The 14,410-nt window shown below is 35.3% G+C and overlaps 2 protein-coding genes across 2 annotated transcripts in view; one reads left to right on the top strand and one right to left on the bottom strand.

The window, feature by feature from the left end:
- LOC123869010 (suppressor of lurcher protein 1-like) overlaps window positions 1-14,410 on the top strand; it is a 297,510-nt gene that overhangs the window by 281,622 nt on the left and 1,478 nt on the right. Inside the window, exons 11-13 of the mRNA XM_045911732.1 lie at window positions 12,156-12,342; window positions 12,605-12,795; window positions 14,062-14,269. Coding sequence (XP_045767688.1) covers window positions 12,156-12,342; window positions 12,605-12,795; window positions 14,062-14,269 — 586 coding nt within the window. The remainder of the gene's footprint in view (window positions 1-12,155; window positions 12,343-12,604; window positions 12,796-14,061; window positions 14,270-14,410) is intronic.
- Window positions 2,886-9,444, bottom strand: LOC123869009 (DNA ligase 3). Its single transcript, XM_045911731.1, has 4 exons — window positions 7,485-9,444; window positions 6,732-6,885; window positions 5,379-5,642; window positions 2,886-4,597 (listed from the first exon to the last, which is right to left on the bottom strand). The coding sequence occupies exons 1-4, from the start codon at window positions 9,093-9,095 to the stop codon at window positions 3,759-3,761; spliced, it is 2,868 nt and encodes a 955-aa protein (XP_045767687.1). The 5' UTR covers window positions 9,096-9,444; the 3' UTR covers window positions 2,886-3,758.

The following is a 14,410-nucleotide window of genomic DNA, read 5'->3' as shown; positions in this document are numbered from 1 at the left end:
AACAAAGGCAAAACCGCAACCAAAAATGAGTTCTTCAAGAGCCTGGTAAAACGAAGCAACTGCATAACCGCTACCAAAAGATCTCTTATAAACAGAACTATAAAATCAAAAATATACAATATATACAAAAAGGAGAGGTAATGCGGAGCAACTGCATAGCCGCAACCTACAAATCGGTAGGACTGACAAAGGAGCCAAAAAAAATCCTACACAAAATAATAATGAGTCCTTATTGTGTTAGCTTCTGCTAGATTCTTTTCCTGTTAAAATTAATTTTAAGTTTTAATTTTGTCAAATTTTAAGAATATCTTTTATATGGTATCTACCTGTACTATTTTTTTCCAAATCTTTTAATAAATATACATTATCTGAAATTTTCTTTATTATTTTACATTTAACAAATTTAGGGGCTAATTTTGCGGAAAAGAAAGAAGCAGCATTGGATTGCACAAAGTTGCGCCTCCAAACTGTGTCTCCAACACAATAAGAAATGCTTTTTCTTCCTTCATTGTAGTATTTGGCATTTCGTCTATATGACTTGGCCAGATTACTAACAGTTTTATCAAAAATATTACTCAAAGTAAGAAGTGCGTCCGAATAATCTGAACGACTACCAATAGTTAACTCTGAAGGGTCAGAGATAGAATAAAATTTATGTAGGGATCCATCAAGGAAAACTTCCCTACCAAACATAAGAAAATTAGGTGTGTATCCTGTAACTAAATTAATAGTGCCATTAATAGCTGCCTGAACATGGGGTAAATACCTATACCACGTTCTATGATCGTTCTCAACATAGCATGCTAGACAAGTCTCAATAGTCTTATTAAAACGTTCAACTGGGTTATTCTGAGGAGTATGTTATGAAATATTTTTGGAATATTATATTCTTTAGCAAAATTCAAATTTATTTAAGTTATTTGCAAGTCTAGAATCTTTTAATCTTTGATATTTATTTATCTAAAATGCTGAATGAATTTAAAATCTTTTGAAAGTAAAATAATAATATCATCTAGGTAACAGGACTTCGTTATCAAAATCTGGTCCAAACAAACGATCAGAAAGTCTGTGTAATTCGACGGTGCATTTGTCATACCAAATAACATCCTAACGAATACAAATAGACCACGACCTGGGACTACAAACGCTGTCTATTCTCTAGAAGATTCTTCTAACAAAATTTGGAAAAAGCCTAAAAAAAATAGATAAAATTAAATAAAATAGATTTTCCATCGTCGTGCACCTATCATTTTCAAGAGAAAACTGGCCACAGCGACACCTATCAAGTTTTTAGCTCCGTTTCTTACAAAGAAATGGCCTTTTTAGGTATGTAGCATTTTCACTAGTAACACATAAATAATAGTAATATAAAAACCTCAAAATAAACTACGCTTATTAACTATGCGAGCACACTTAAATTAGCTATGCTAAAACAAACATCTTAGTATCTAGGCATACAATATTCAAAAAAAAAAATAAGTTACAAGAATACAATACACCTTAAAATATTACAAAAAATACAAATTAAGACAAGAACGAGAACAATTAAAATATTTATTCACTAATACTATGAGAATCAACACAACTAGGTTCCCAAATAAAAATCAGTCCCTGTTCGGGGCTGCCAATTGTAACTCGTCTTATCTTAATCTTTATATATTTATAGGATACAATGATCAAAAATAAACAAACTTATAGTACCTGGGCCACATGGCCACACACTAGGTTATAAAAAAATAAAGTCCAAATTATCACAAAATTTGTTAAAATAGAGAATAAGCTAGGCACATGTCGAATATCTAACTAATTCCACAGGCCGAAAACTGCATTCCATCACACCAATTCCGGGATGGAATCCGATATAAAACGTAACATGTACGATCCAAAATGAAATTTACGGGAAAATCCTCATGATAAATGCTCAAATGAGGCGTTAAATGATAACAATCTAGGATCAACGATCTAGGATCAACGGAGATCTAGGATCAACGATCTAGGATCAACGAAGATCTAGGATCAACGGAGATCTAGGATCAACGGCTGTAACAAGGAAATGTTAGGTTAAAATTTTCATTCATTTTCTTGTTGGAAAATTCAATGTTCTAATGGCGAAATTGGGTAGAAAAATGAACACTTACCGCTAAAAGCGCCGTGTCCTACCACTCTATAGCCCTCTGGCCCATAAATATGTATTATACTTATTTAGTTTAACTTTCACATTTTTAAAAATTAATAATTGACGAGCAAATGTTTGCGTGTCTATGTAGGAAGAAAAAGTGAACCTTCAAAATGGCCACCGAAAGATGCCAACTTCATTCGGTAAACGAGCTGTCAAAAATGTTACTAGTTTTTTTTTTCCAATATGAAAGAAGGTTTGACAGATCGTTGAATTACATTCCCAAACGTCACGCCTTAGAAACGTCATGGTGAAGTTTGGGACACTGACATATGACGTATAAAAGGTCTACTAACAGATTTCAGGTTATGTTAATAAAAATATGCGATCTAAATAAAGGATGTAACGGGACCGCTAAGGTACACGTTACAAAATATAATTTGTATGTTTATTTATATTGAGACTGATTGAATTTTTTTCACATTTTCAAAGCATTTCCAGATATTCCTACGACTATTACTAAAATCTGTCCACCATAGTCCAGAGCCCTGAATAGAATAGAATAGAATACATTTTTATTCAAATAAACTTTTACAAGTGCTTTTGAATCGTCAAAATAATTTACTTACATCATCATACTAAAATGAGTTTTGACCATCGTTATTATTAGTACTTACACTAGTAAGTTTCACTAGAGCTTCTGCCTTCTAGTTTACACAAAATTTGGAATTGACTGTAGGTACATAGTATGAAACAACAATGATTTTTCTAGCAACATTTTGTTTATTCATAAAAAACAATAATTAAAATACAATAACTTAGTAAAATGGCTGAATTTTAAACCTCTCCAGCCAATGGAAATTATTATTTACATAAAACATACATTTATTACTATCACATAATATTAAGTTCAAATATTCATAGTGAATTTAAGATCTCACTATTTTAATTTTCATACAAAAATTAAGTAAGTATAATAAACAAATTATTATGAATCATGTACACAATTTTCAAATACAATCTTATGAGATTGTTCATGGTTACTATTCACTAGGTGATGTCTGTGACTTCCTCCGCGTGGATGTAATAATATTTAAAAAAAACCACGGGAACCATGCTTTTTATGGGATAAAAAGTAGCCTAGGTAAGTATAATCTATCGCCATTCCCAGAAAAATCAGTCCAGTAGTTTTTGCGTCAAAGACACGCACACACACACACGCACACACGGATACACACGCGCACACACGCGAACAAATTACGCATGTGACGATTTTGTTCACAATAAATTAATACGTGACAAGACTTTCATCACTGATTTTTAAAGGCCATCTGAAATATAATAGAATTGATTGTTTCCAAGTGTTCAGCATGAACTAAATGTCTAAAACATCTTAGTTAAAATAAGCTCCCCTTAAATACCACCCACATTATAAAAGCGAAATTGAGTTTATTTGTCCTTCAATCACATCTCAACAGATCAACGGAATGACGTGATTTTTGGCATACCTTTTTATCCTGGAAAATCCACGGAATAACTAAAAATCTAAATCCACGCGGACGAAGTTACAAGCATTAGATACTTTTAACATGGTTTTCAGTTTTTCAGAATATGATTGGTATGCATAAACTTATGAAAGCAATCAAGGTTCTAAGAAAACGGCAAAATCTTTAGTATCACACAACTCAACACGATTTATACACTTGATCAGCCAACCCTTAGTAACATGCCTTACATCTTCCGGTAGCTTCTCCCTTAGTTTTTTCATTTTCTTAAACTCAATAACATCTTTGTTATGGACAACATAATCTACATCCATTGATTTCACCGATTTAACTATAACACCTCCGTAAGCGATCCAGTGTCTCTCAAAAGTGTTCCTTAATTTTTCAGGAATGCTTATAAAATCTGGATAGAACCCTAATCTTTTATCTTTGAATGCATCGGGTAAAGGATTTTCTGGATAATTCATCTTTTCATCTTCAAAAGAACTATTTGCTTCACTCAGTGTGTCTGATGAAGCACTTTCGTCGATTTTCTTTCTTTTCTTTTCTGATTTTTCTGATGAACTGCATTCATCGAACTTTCTTTTCTTTTCTAATTTTTCTGGTGAACTACTTTCATTCAAATTCTTTTCTTTTTTAGGTGATTTGATATCTTCTATTTCTTGTTTTGGCGATTTGGTTTCTTTAACGAGAAATTTGTCTAAAAGTCCATTTTTAACTGGGCTTGTGACTATTTTCTTTGGTTTAGGACTCTGTTTAATTTTCTTTTCAGGTGGCTCATAGTTATCAGCACTGGCTGCAAGTTTATTTAGAAGTGTGACATCAGTTTTTTCCTTAGATGTTTTGTATAGGTGTTTCAATTCATCCAGGTTGGTAGCAGTTTCCCAGTCCTTGTCGTCTCGTATTCGAGTTACTCTTGGAAATCTTACAGAGATGCCGTCGGCTGTGTGTAAGTTGGCTTTCGTTAGTTCAGTACCTGAAAACATATGATTAAAAATTAGTGGGCCATTTTCAGGGTTCCAATCTCCAGAGAAAAAATAATCCTTATACAATCACTTTGTCTGGCTGTCTGTTATGTCTGTTTAAACTGGCCAAGGGAATCAAAACCTTGGTACTTCCCGTTGACTTAGCATCATGAAATATAGCAGGTATCGCTATAAACACTGAAGTCACATTAGCATAAACACTGTACAAATTTTTTCATATGCAATATCACTACTTCACTACCCATATTATAAATGCAACAGTTTGTTTGTTTGTTGATTTTACGTCACAACGCAGAAACGGATCGACACGGTTTTTTTGCAAGGGTATAGTTAAAGACCTGGAGAGTGACATAGACTACTTTTATCCTGGAAAAAGCAGTTTCCAAGAGATTGTAAAAACCTTAATCCACGCGGATGAAGTTGCAGGCATCGGATAGTAATTTATAATATTAAGTATCATGATCATCATCATCATCAACCGATTGACGGCCACAGCTAGACATGGGTCTCTTGTAGGGACTTCCGCACGTCACGGTCTTGGCTGCTTGAATCCAGGGGCTTCCTGTGACTCGCCTGATGTCCATCCACCTAGTGGGAGGTCTTCCAACACTGCGCTTTCCGGTGCGGGGTCGTCATTCCAGTACCTTACGACCCCAATATCTATCGGTTTTTCGAACTATGTACCCTGTCCATTGTCACTTCAGCGTCGCCACCCGTTGAGCTGTCGGTTACTCTGGTTCTCCTCAAAATAAAAAATATCAAAATGCATACCAGTTATTTCCCACACAGGCTGTTTCTTAGGGTCTTTAGCAACAAAATCTGGCACCATCCCCTTATTGCAGTCCAGCCATGGCGGTATTTTGGTGTAATCTTGTGATATTTTGACCATGAGTGGGCCCAATTCCTTCTGAAGCCTTTCTAAAGTGCTATCGTCATGTCCAGTGTGGACTTTTGTCACTGTGACCCAGTAATTTCTGCGAGTGTCTAGACAACCCATTAGGAATACTGACATCATGCCTCCTTTTTTGCCAGTACCTGAAATGTTACATAATTGTGGTTTTTATTAAAATTATTACTGTAGCTTAAAACAAGTGGTTATTCAAGTGTGAGAGGAAAGAGGTCTTTGTATTGTTTAGTATAAATAAGAAATAGATCTATACTTATATCTAAATTAGCTACTACCCAGTACCCATAGGATAAATGCGAAAGTATATATTTGTTTGTTGGTTTATTAGTTTGTTAGTTTATTGGGTTGTTGGTTTGTTCTTCATGACGCAACGCAAAAAGGTTCCGTTCCGTGCCTCAAAAGGAAAGTTACATAAGCTGATTTTTACCTCAGAAAATCGAGTTCCCAAAGAGTTTTTAAAAAACCAAATCCACGTGAACGAAGTCGCGGGCATCAGCTAGTTTTAAAGAGAAATCCTATGTCACTGACTGACCATAAACACCGTTAGACTTAGAAAACGGAAATTTTGCACCGATTTCCTTTGTAATGTAGACACAGCATAAGGCCAGATTTTTCAAAATTCCCACGCCAGCAAAGCCGCGGGCGGTCACTAGTAATGATATTTTTAATGTAGCTTGATAAAACAATAAAATAGTTAGTAGTTGCAACTTTTTAAAGACTTCAAACAAGGAAGAATTAAGTTCAACCTGAACTTATGTTATGTCTTCAATTTATCATTTCTAGCTTTATTGATGCGAATGTTTTTTTATTCAAAGACATTCATTTTTAGTTGGCTAAACATTATTGCTTGCCAGTTTAGTAGGTACCTTGTCCAGTAATTTGGAAAAAGAAGCAAAGCTTGGATATTGTGATTGAGACAATGCTAAGTTTTGTATAGAAGCAGGCAGTACTTTATGGAAACCCATGATCTTATACAAGGAATCAAAAGCTTAATTTGCTATAATCTGCTAAACTAGACAAATCTGTATGGTGCAACATGCAGCATGCATATGCACTGCTTGCTATTGTGGTGGTGCATAAATTGCTTTCTTGGCAGCTGACTTTTTCTGCATGTTTAGCAGTGGGAGGGCGGGCGGTGCATACCACGTCATATCGCGGTTACTTGTATACAATGCTAAGTTAACAAAGTTTGAAATAAACTGAAAATGAGTACATACCAAACCAAGCCCCCAAAACCACAAGATCAGCAGTATCAGCCATCGCACCATCAAATAAGTAGTCCTTCTTCACTTTCAACCAATGCCTCTTGCCTGGCTCGTAGGTTGATTCCAAATCTTTCAACACTAGCCCTTCTAGACCATGCTGTAAAACCTGGAATAGATATATAGTTATACCAATAAAAGTTCAAGATATCTAGGTATTATAAATTGGTAAAATCTGAATACTAACTTTAAGTCAAAGCCTATGAGTACCACTGTATACTTTTGAAATATGTATGTTGTTATATTTCATAAATAATTATGTCCATTGCCGGCTCACTACTGAGCATGGTACTGGAACATAATACTCTCTCAGAGTGAGATATAAATATGGTCTGGCCATAGTCTAGCACACTGGCCAAGTGTGGATTGGCAAACTTCACACACCTTTGAGAACATTATGTAGAACTCTCAGGCATGCAGGTTTCCTCACAATGTTTTCTTTCTTTGGCAAGGCAAGTGATATTTAATTGCTTAAAATGCATAAAACTCCAAAAAGTTAGTGTGTGCCAGGAATCAAACCCAGACCTCCCAAATAGGAGTCCCACATCTTAACAGCTCTATTAGTTTAATGGTAATAACTGATAATAATTAATTGTTTATACTAAAAACTAAGGTTACAAGAAAACGTTCCCTGGTTTGAGAAGCCTAGTTCATTAAACTGTATAAGAGATAACCAAAATCTACACAGACCTAACTAAAAAAACTTACCTCTGCAATCATATTGGCCAAGTCAGCAGGTTTGTATATAAGCTGTTGCTCCGAAAACATAACCCGATTCTTCACCTCAATCATATTATCATGAAGTATTTGACGCCTCTTCCGTATAGGCATATCTATCAATACCTCTCCGTTATAATACAGGCAATCGAAAATATACAAACATACATGCGCATCCTTAAACTCTGAACCCTTATGTTTACCTAATGTGCCAAACGGTAATGGCTTACCTGTATTAACATCTACCATTAACACTTCAGCGTCCAAAATCAAATCATTACCTTTTGGAAACGCTTTAGGTAAGTAGTCTTTGAAATGGTTGACTTTATGTGCCATAACAGGTTTTAATGCACGCGAGAAATATTTAAATTCATCACCCTTTTTATGGACTTGTACCCTTTCTCCGTCATATTTAATTTCAGAAAACATTCCATTAGGGCACTTTTTCATAGCCATTTCAACCGATTTACACGCTTCAGCTAACATAGGTAAAACTGGGGTCATAAGACTCAGTTTGGCTTGTACATTTTTTTGTATCGCATCCTTATGTTTCACAGCACTGCTTTGAGGTAAAACTCGACTTAACATCATGTCAAGGTCACGAGAAGTTTGAAAGACACTGTATGCGTCAGGATGCACACCTTCTAGTATATGTTTAGGACCAGCATTTATTCGTAAATCTCCTTTTATTAACCTTATTAGCATTTTTAGGTCATCTAGTGTACATTGCTTTACAATTTTCTTAAAATGGTAAATCTGCTCTTCTTCTCTTGTCAACTTTGAGAGGTCTTCCAGAAAATCTTCAACTTCGTGGATACTCAAAGTACTTTCACTAGAAGGCTTGAAAGTCTGGGATTTAGTGAAGAAATGCTGAATAGTATCGGCTACATCCCCTTGTTCTAAGTGTGTTAACATGTCGTCATGATCCATTCTAAATATTCTTGAGAAAAGTTTGACCAGCTGTTTACTTTTGAGGTTGTACACTCTCTTGGATACTTGAGGGAGCAGTAATTTACACCATAGTGCAAGATCTCCTTGAAATGTTTTACCATCACTACCTCTTGTAAAGAAATTGTTTACCACTGCTGTCTTGTCTGTATAAGCGTCAACCTTTGATATTTTAATGCACAATGAAAAAAACTTGCTAAACTTATTATCATCTACGATAACTTCTGGTTTTTTATCATCATTAGTACTATCTTTGTCAGTACTAGTACTTGGGATGCTTGTATTGGTTGTTTTCTTTGATGGTTCATTTTTTATCACTTTTGCAGTGTATTTTCCATTATTTTTGTCCGCATAAACCTTTTCCATATCATTAATTTTCTTCAGTATAAACTCCTGATCATCCTTACTTATGTTTTCCCAGTTACCGATATCGTCGATCGAGTCTATACGCTTTGTTGCGGGACGTTGCTTCAAAAGGACATTCATAAGGCAGTCTATATGGTGCCATGATTTCATCTGTTGGTTTTCTCCGTAAGGGCTGTAAACTAGTTTAGCAATACGCAATTCTCCACTGGGGCAGTTCCCTTTACAACCTTTGCAGGAGGCTCGACCTCCTTTGGCACGGTCGACGAAAAAAGGTGCTGTATCGGACATTTCTTGTACCTATACGTTATTATCACGCATGAAATATATATTATGTAAACCAAGTTTTTTATTGGATTGGGTTATATTGGAAGGTTGCATTCACTAATCACTGATAGAAATAAACACAGAAAACTAATACGTTGTGTTGTTGTGATAACTATGAACAATTTATTATTATGCAATGATTTATAGAACAAGATTTGATGTACCTATGCAATGTTAGATAAACCTTGTATTCTTTCCGTGTTAAATAAAGCCCATTTTTTATTTAATGCTAACCAAATTAATGAGGAATTCTAATTTAAAAATTTAATGTTTTTGTATATATTTTTGAATGCGACACGTGACACTGACAAATGACAATTCTGACAACTGACAAAACGAGTGACATTTTGACATCTTTGTCAAATAGTGATGTGCATTACGAAGATGCATAGCATTACCACAGGCTATGGTATTAATCTGTGCATATGCACTTGTAATGGTGTTATATCATGGTTACGTATACGTATTTTAGTTTACAATACACTTTTTGTACTACAAAATACATGTACTGATGACAATAGTCAAAAACATACTACGGAAAAGACACGGAGTCTGGTGGCACAAGAAGGCAAAACAGCATCATCGACTTTCTACAGGGCAAAGCGCATGCGCTTTAGCCGTCCGCGTCGTATTTCGATGGCGACCTTGAGGCTAGCGCCTAAACTAGCGGCACGCTATGATGGCCGGTTTGACGTTTGTCCGCTCATGAAGTTCCGTATTAATTGATAACGACTTTGAAGGAAATAATTGTATTACTTTATTGACGATAGTGATGTGCAGAGATTCATAAATTTTATCGAATGTAGTTTTAGGTTTAGGACTCAAAATTTATTTATTAAATTGATTTCTTAAATGTATACAAGTGTAGAAAAATCAGTTTGCACCATTTAAGGGGTGAATGTACTTGTGAATATGAACAATTTTCACTATGTGGACAAACCTCTGAAATCGCAAAAAAATATCAATAAATTTTTAAAAATGGAATCTAATACGATCGTCACATAGGATCGCTGGCTAGCACAACTACTACCTCCGGCAAACTCGCGTCAATGCTCAATGCAAAACAAAGCAGTTTCGAATTGACGTTGCTTCGAAAAGTATAAACTGTCAGTGCAATGCGATTGTGATATAGTTTTGACCTGGCTTTGGATTTCAAATATTGATACTGCATTACTGTTGACCCTTGCTCGTTAATTTGGACTCTGTTCAAGCCCTTTGTTGTGGATTTCGTCGATATGACCGAACGTACGCAGAGAACTGTTCTAAATAGTCAGACACGTGAGTTCGTAATACGCCTTCGTAACTATTTCGATCGTGAAGCTCAAAATGGAGGGCCAATTTTACCTATAACGTCAGTGGTTGAACGCGTAGCTGATGCGCTTAATATTGGACAACGAACTGTTAGACGGATAACTAAAAAAAAATATGGCGAGACTGGCACAGAAGAAAATAAACTTCACACACCAAAAAAGAGAAAACGAGCAAAACCAGTCGTAGGCATCGATAGCTTTGATGCCGATGCTATCCGAAGACATGTTTACGGCTACTATTTACAGAAGGAGTATCCAACAAGAAAAAAGTTGGTGCATTCACTGAAGGAAGCTGGATTATTCTTCGGTGGGGAAAGTTCTTTAACGAAGATTTTGAAGACCATTGGATTTCGATACAAAAAATGTAACAAACGCAAAATATTGATGGAAAGATTTGATATAGCGATGGCAAGGTATACTTTTTTACGGCAAGTGAAAGAAATCAAAAATTGGCAAAATGTTGTGTTCTTGGATGAAACATGGCTTAATGCTAACCATACTGTAGGCCGTTCTTGGAACGATGACACAGCAGCATCTACTTCCAAAGTTCCTGTAGGAAAAGGATCGCGACTTATAATTTGTCACGCCGGAACCATCAACGGGTTTGTCGAAGGTTCTCTCATGGCTTTTGCGTCAAAAACCACTGGAGACTATCATGAAGACATGAATGGAGAAAAGTTTACTGAATGGTTTACCTCAATGTTGTGTAGCCTCCCTGAACCATCTATTATAATTATGGACAACGCCCCATACCACTCGATGCAAATTGACAAGCCACCTGCCCAATCCCAAAAGAAAGCTGATATCGTCGCATGGCTTCGTAAAAATGGCGTAGATGCAAACATGAATATGTTAAAAGCGGAATTAGTACGTCTTTTAAAAGAAAACAAACCAACCAAGATCCGATACGTCATTGACGAAATAGCATTAGAACATGGGCACAGAGTTATACGGTTACCGCCTTACCATTGTGAGTATAATGCGATTGAGTTGGTGTGGGCTCAAATTAAGGGATATGCTGCAAGACACAATACAGAACCCCCATTTACCACAAAAAAAATGCTAAAATTATTAGAAGAAGCTTGTGAACATGTGACTAAAGGAGACTGGGAAAAGGTTGTGAATAGAACTGTTAAATTAATAAGGGAAGATTATGAAAGAGATGTGAAAATAGATAATATTATAGAAAACGAACATATAATTATTAATGTATGTGATGATAGCAGTGACGACAGTGAAAATAGTAGTATGGACGAATCTGATTAATTATGGCCTTTTGTGGCACCTTTTTTGGTATCTTTTGTATTCATATGTTTCTTGTGTGCATATAAAGTATGTATATTCATTTTCGTTCAAATATTCAGTTCGTTCAAATAAATTAAATAAACATATACATTTTTGTTTTATTAAACCTATTTAATCAGGTACAAAAACAAAACTTAATTGTTTTTTGTTCGAGAATAAATTGACATTCCACATCACTATTGTAATGTGTCAAACCGGCCATCATAGCGTGCCGCTAGTGTAGAACGTAGTGTTTATATACTCTTTGGCGCCATATTAGCGCTTATTATCTAGGCATGCTGAACGATTTTTTATTTCAAACAATATAACTAACTATTTCAAAATCATTTTGTTTCAAATTCTGATCTAGGGAGCAAACGTTACGAATGTTTAACATTATAAATAAAATATTATTTCTCTTTATTTCCAGCTTCATCCTGTCACCAGGAGTTCAACAGCGATGGCTCAAAGCACGGCACTCTCACGTCGCCACACTTCCCTGCTGCCTATCCTCCGAATACCCACTGCCACTATGAGTTCTTCGGGAGAGGAAAGGAGAGGATTAGATTAATATTTCAAGACTTCTTTTTGTACAAATCTACAGATGGATCTACAGCGTAAGTTAGCAGTAGCACCGTAATATAATAAGTATATAAATTACCTATGTACTTTAATTTTAACAAGATGCAGATAAATTAGGTGAAATGCTTGTACCTAATACAACGAACCGAAACATAAAAGCTACTATAGCAAATGGTGAAACATAAAATTCTAAAACATAGATCTTGTAGGTATTTTATGGAGCTTTAGGTACCTACCTACTTGTTATGTAATAAAAATATTGAAGTTTTGAACATAATTTATATTTTCCCATTTCAGATGTACGAACGTAGACTCTCTTCAAGCCTTCGTTAACGTAGATGGACGGCTAGAAAATGTTGCGACGTTTTGCGGAGTCGATCTTCCAAAGCCAATTATGTCGAACGGGCCCAAGTTAATGCTAGAATTCCGAGGTACTCACTCGTCGAGGCACTCAAGAGGATTCAAAATATCTTATTCCTTCGTTGAAAGTAAGGATAATTATTTTGAACTAGATGATATTTTAGGTTTCTGAAAAATCCGGTGGAGATTCTTTGATTTTCCGAGATTATAAATGGCCTATGTTCGTTTTCGGCACGCAAGCTGTTTCTGTACCAAAATTCATCAAAATTGGGAATGCAAAAATTCAAGGGCCATACGGATAAACAGACTGTCACATTTGACGAAAAAAGTGTAACGCTTTCAGGGTTCTGCATGTATGTATGTTATTTATGTATGTATACAAGTCAAAATGACTACGGTAGCACACATTTTTAATATTTTTTTGATTTTGAGTTTATACGTGAGTTTCTTTGTTCCACCATAACTTCTAAATGCTTGAACAGATTTGGATGTATGAGATATTGCCAGAATCCTTACATTATCCCAAGTGACACTGGCTATAATTTAAAAAACTCAATAAAGCAAAACAGACGTGTTTTTAAATCACCTAAATGTTCGTAACTAGTTCGGCATTATCAAATGCTAATAATAGATTTACACACAGTATCAATAAGCAAATAATCTGTTTACAAAGCATTGATTGCAAATTGACATTGCATTGATAATAATCATTTCAATAACTATCCAAATACGATGAGAATAAACAAACATAGGTACCTACCTAACAGACGTAATTGACTCTTGTCCATATTCTATTGAATACTTTATAAACTTTTACAAAGAAAACCTATAAAAGTAATAGAAATTATATAGTACATCATGCGCGATAAGATTTCATGTTTATTTTTGTAGTTCTGTAGACCTACTTACAAAATATATGAAGTACTACCTACTATACAATAGTTGAATTTTAAAATTAGGTTTTCAGTTATTTAAGCAATAAGGTAGGTTTATATACGTAGGTACTATACCCTAAACCTTTTTATAAAAAAACTTAATAAATTCAATAGGTTTCTTAGAATCACTGTAGTCAGTGACTCAAAGCCTGTTAGAAAGCCATCTCTTAATTTAGGTATGTTTCATTTTGTACAAAAATCACCATTATAGGTATGTCGCACTGACAAGCGGCACGTCTTTAAAACAGAAAAGCACTAATAAAAAAAAACGCAACGGATTTGATTCAAGGATGACTCTCGATAAAGCTTGTTGAAAATACATTTGGAGCGAGAGGTGCAAGTCAGCATGTACCTACCTAACTACTTTCCATTTTACCACCAAGAAGCCCCAAGAAACTTAATTTTGCAAAATGCTCGATTCTGGCCAGTTTTATAAAAGTCATTCCATTTATTTCACAGATTTCGGTATATCTACAGGACGACAGCTGAAAGAATTCCCCTGCGCATTTGTATATAATAGTAGTGAATCGCGCAACGGAACTTTCGCTTCGCCAAACTCACCTGGACCATATCCAAGAGACACAGAGTGTTCTTACTTTTTTCATGGTGGGCAGACGGAAAAAGTCCATTTGCACTTTACACACTTCGACGTGGAGGGAGTATTACCGTTAGTTGATGTCTTTTCTTTTTTGAATCCATCTTTTTTGACACTCTGGTATGGCTAGACGATGAAGCTCGTGTTGGTAACAAGACGAAGTTTTAGGGTATTGTTATGACTATGGCAACGGTTCAATCATCGACTTATTTT

Source organism: Maniola jurtina, chromosome 10, assembly GCF_905333055.1.
Source record: "Maniola jurtina chromosome 10, ilManJurt1.1, whole genome shotgun sequence".
NCBI lineage: Eukaryota > Metazoa > Arthropoda > Insecta > Lepidoptera > Nymphalidae > Maniola > Maniola jurtina.
This window is presented reverse-complemented; position numbering and strand designations above follow the sequence as displayed.

Bases quoted from the DNA above. Each gene is read 5' to 3' on its own strand.
- LOC123869009 (XM_045911731.1), bottom strand. From the start codon at position 9,095: ATGTCCGATACAGCACCTTTTTTCGTCGACCGTGCCAAAGGAGGTCGA. The intron at 5,643-6,731 runs GTATGTACTCAT...GTAACATTTCAG, and splicing joins GGTTTTGGGGGCTTGGTTTG to GTACTGGCAAAAAAGGAGGC. The intron at 4,598-5,378 runs GTATGCATTTTG...ATATGTTTTCAG, and splicing joins GCCTGTGTGGGAAATAACTG to GTACTGAACTAACGAAAGCC.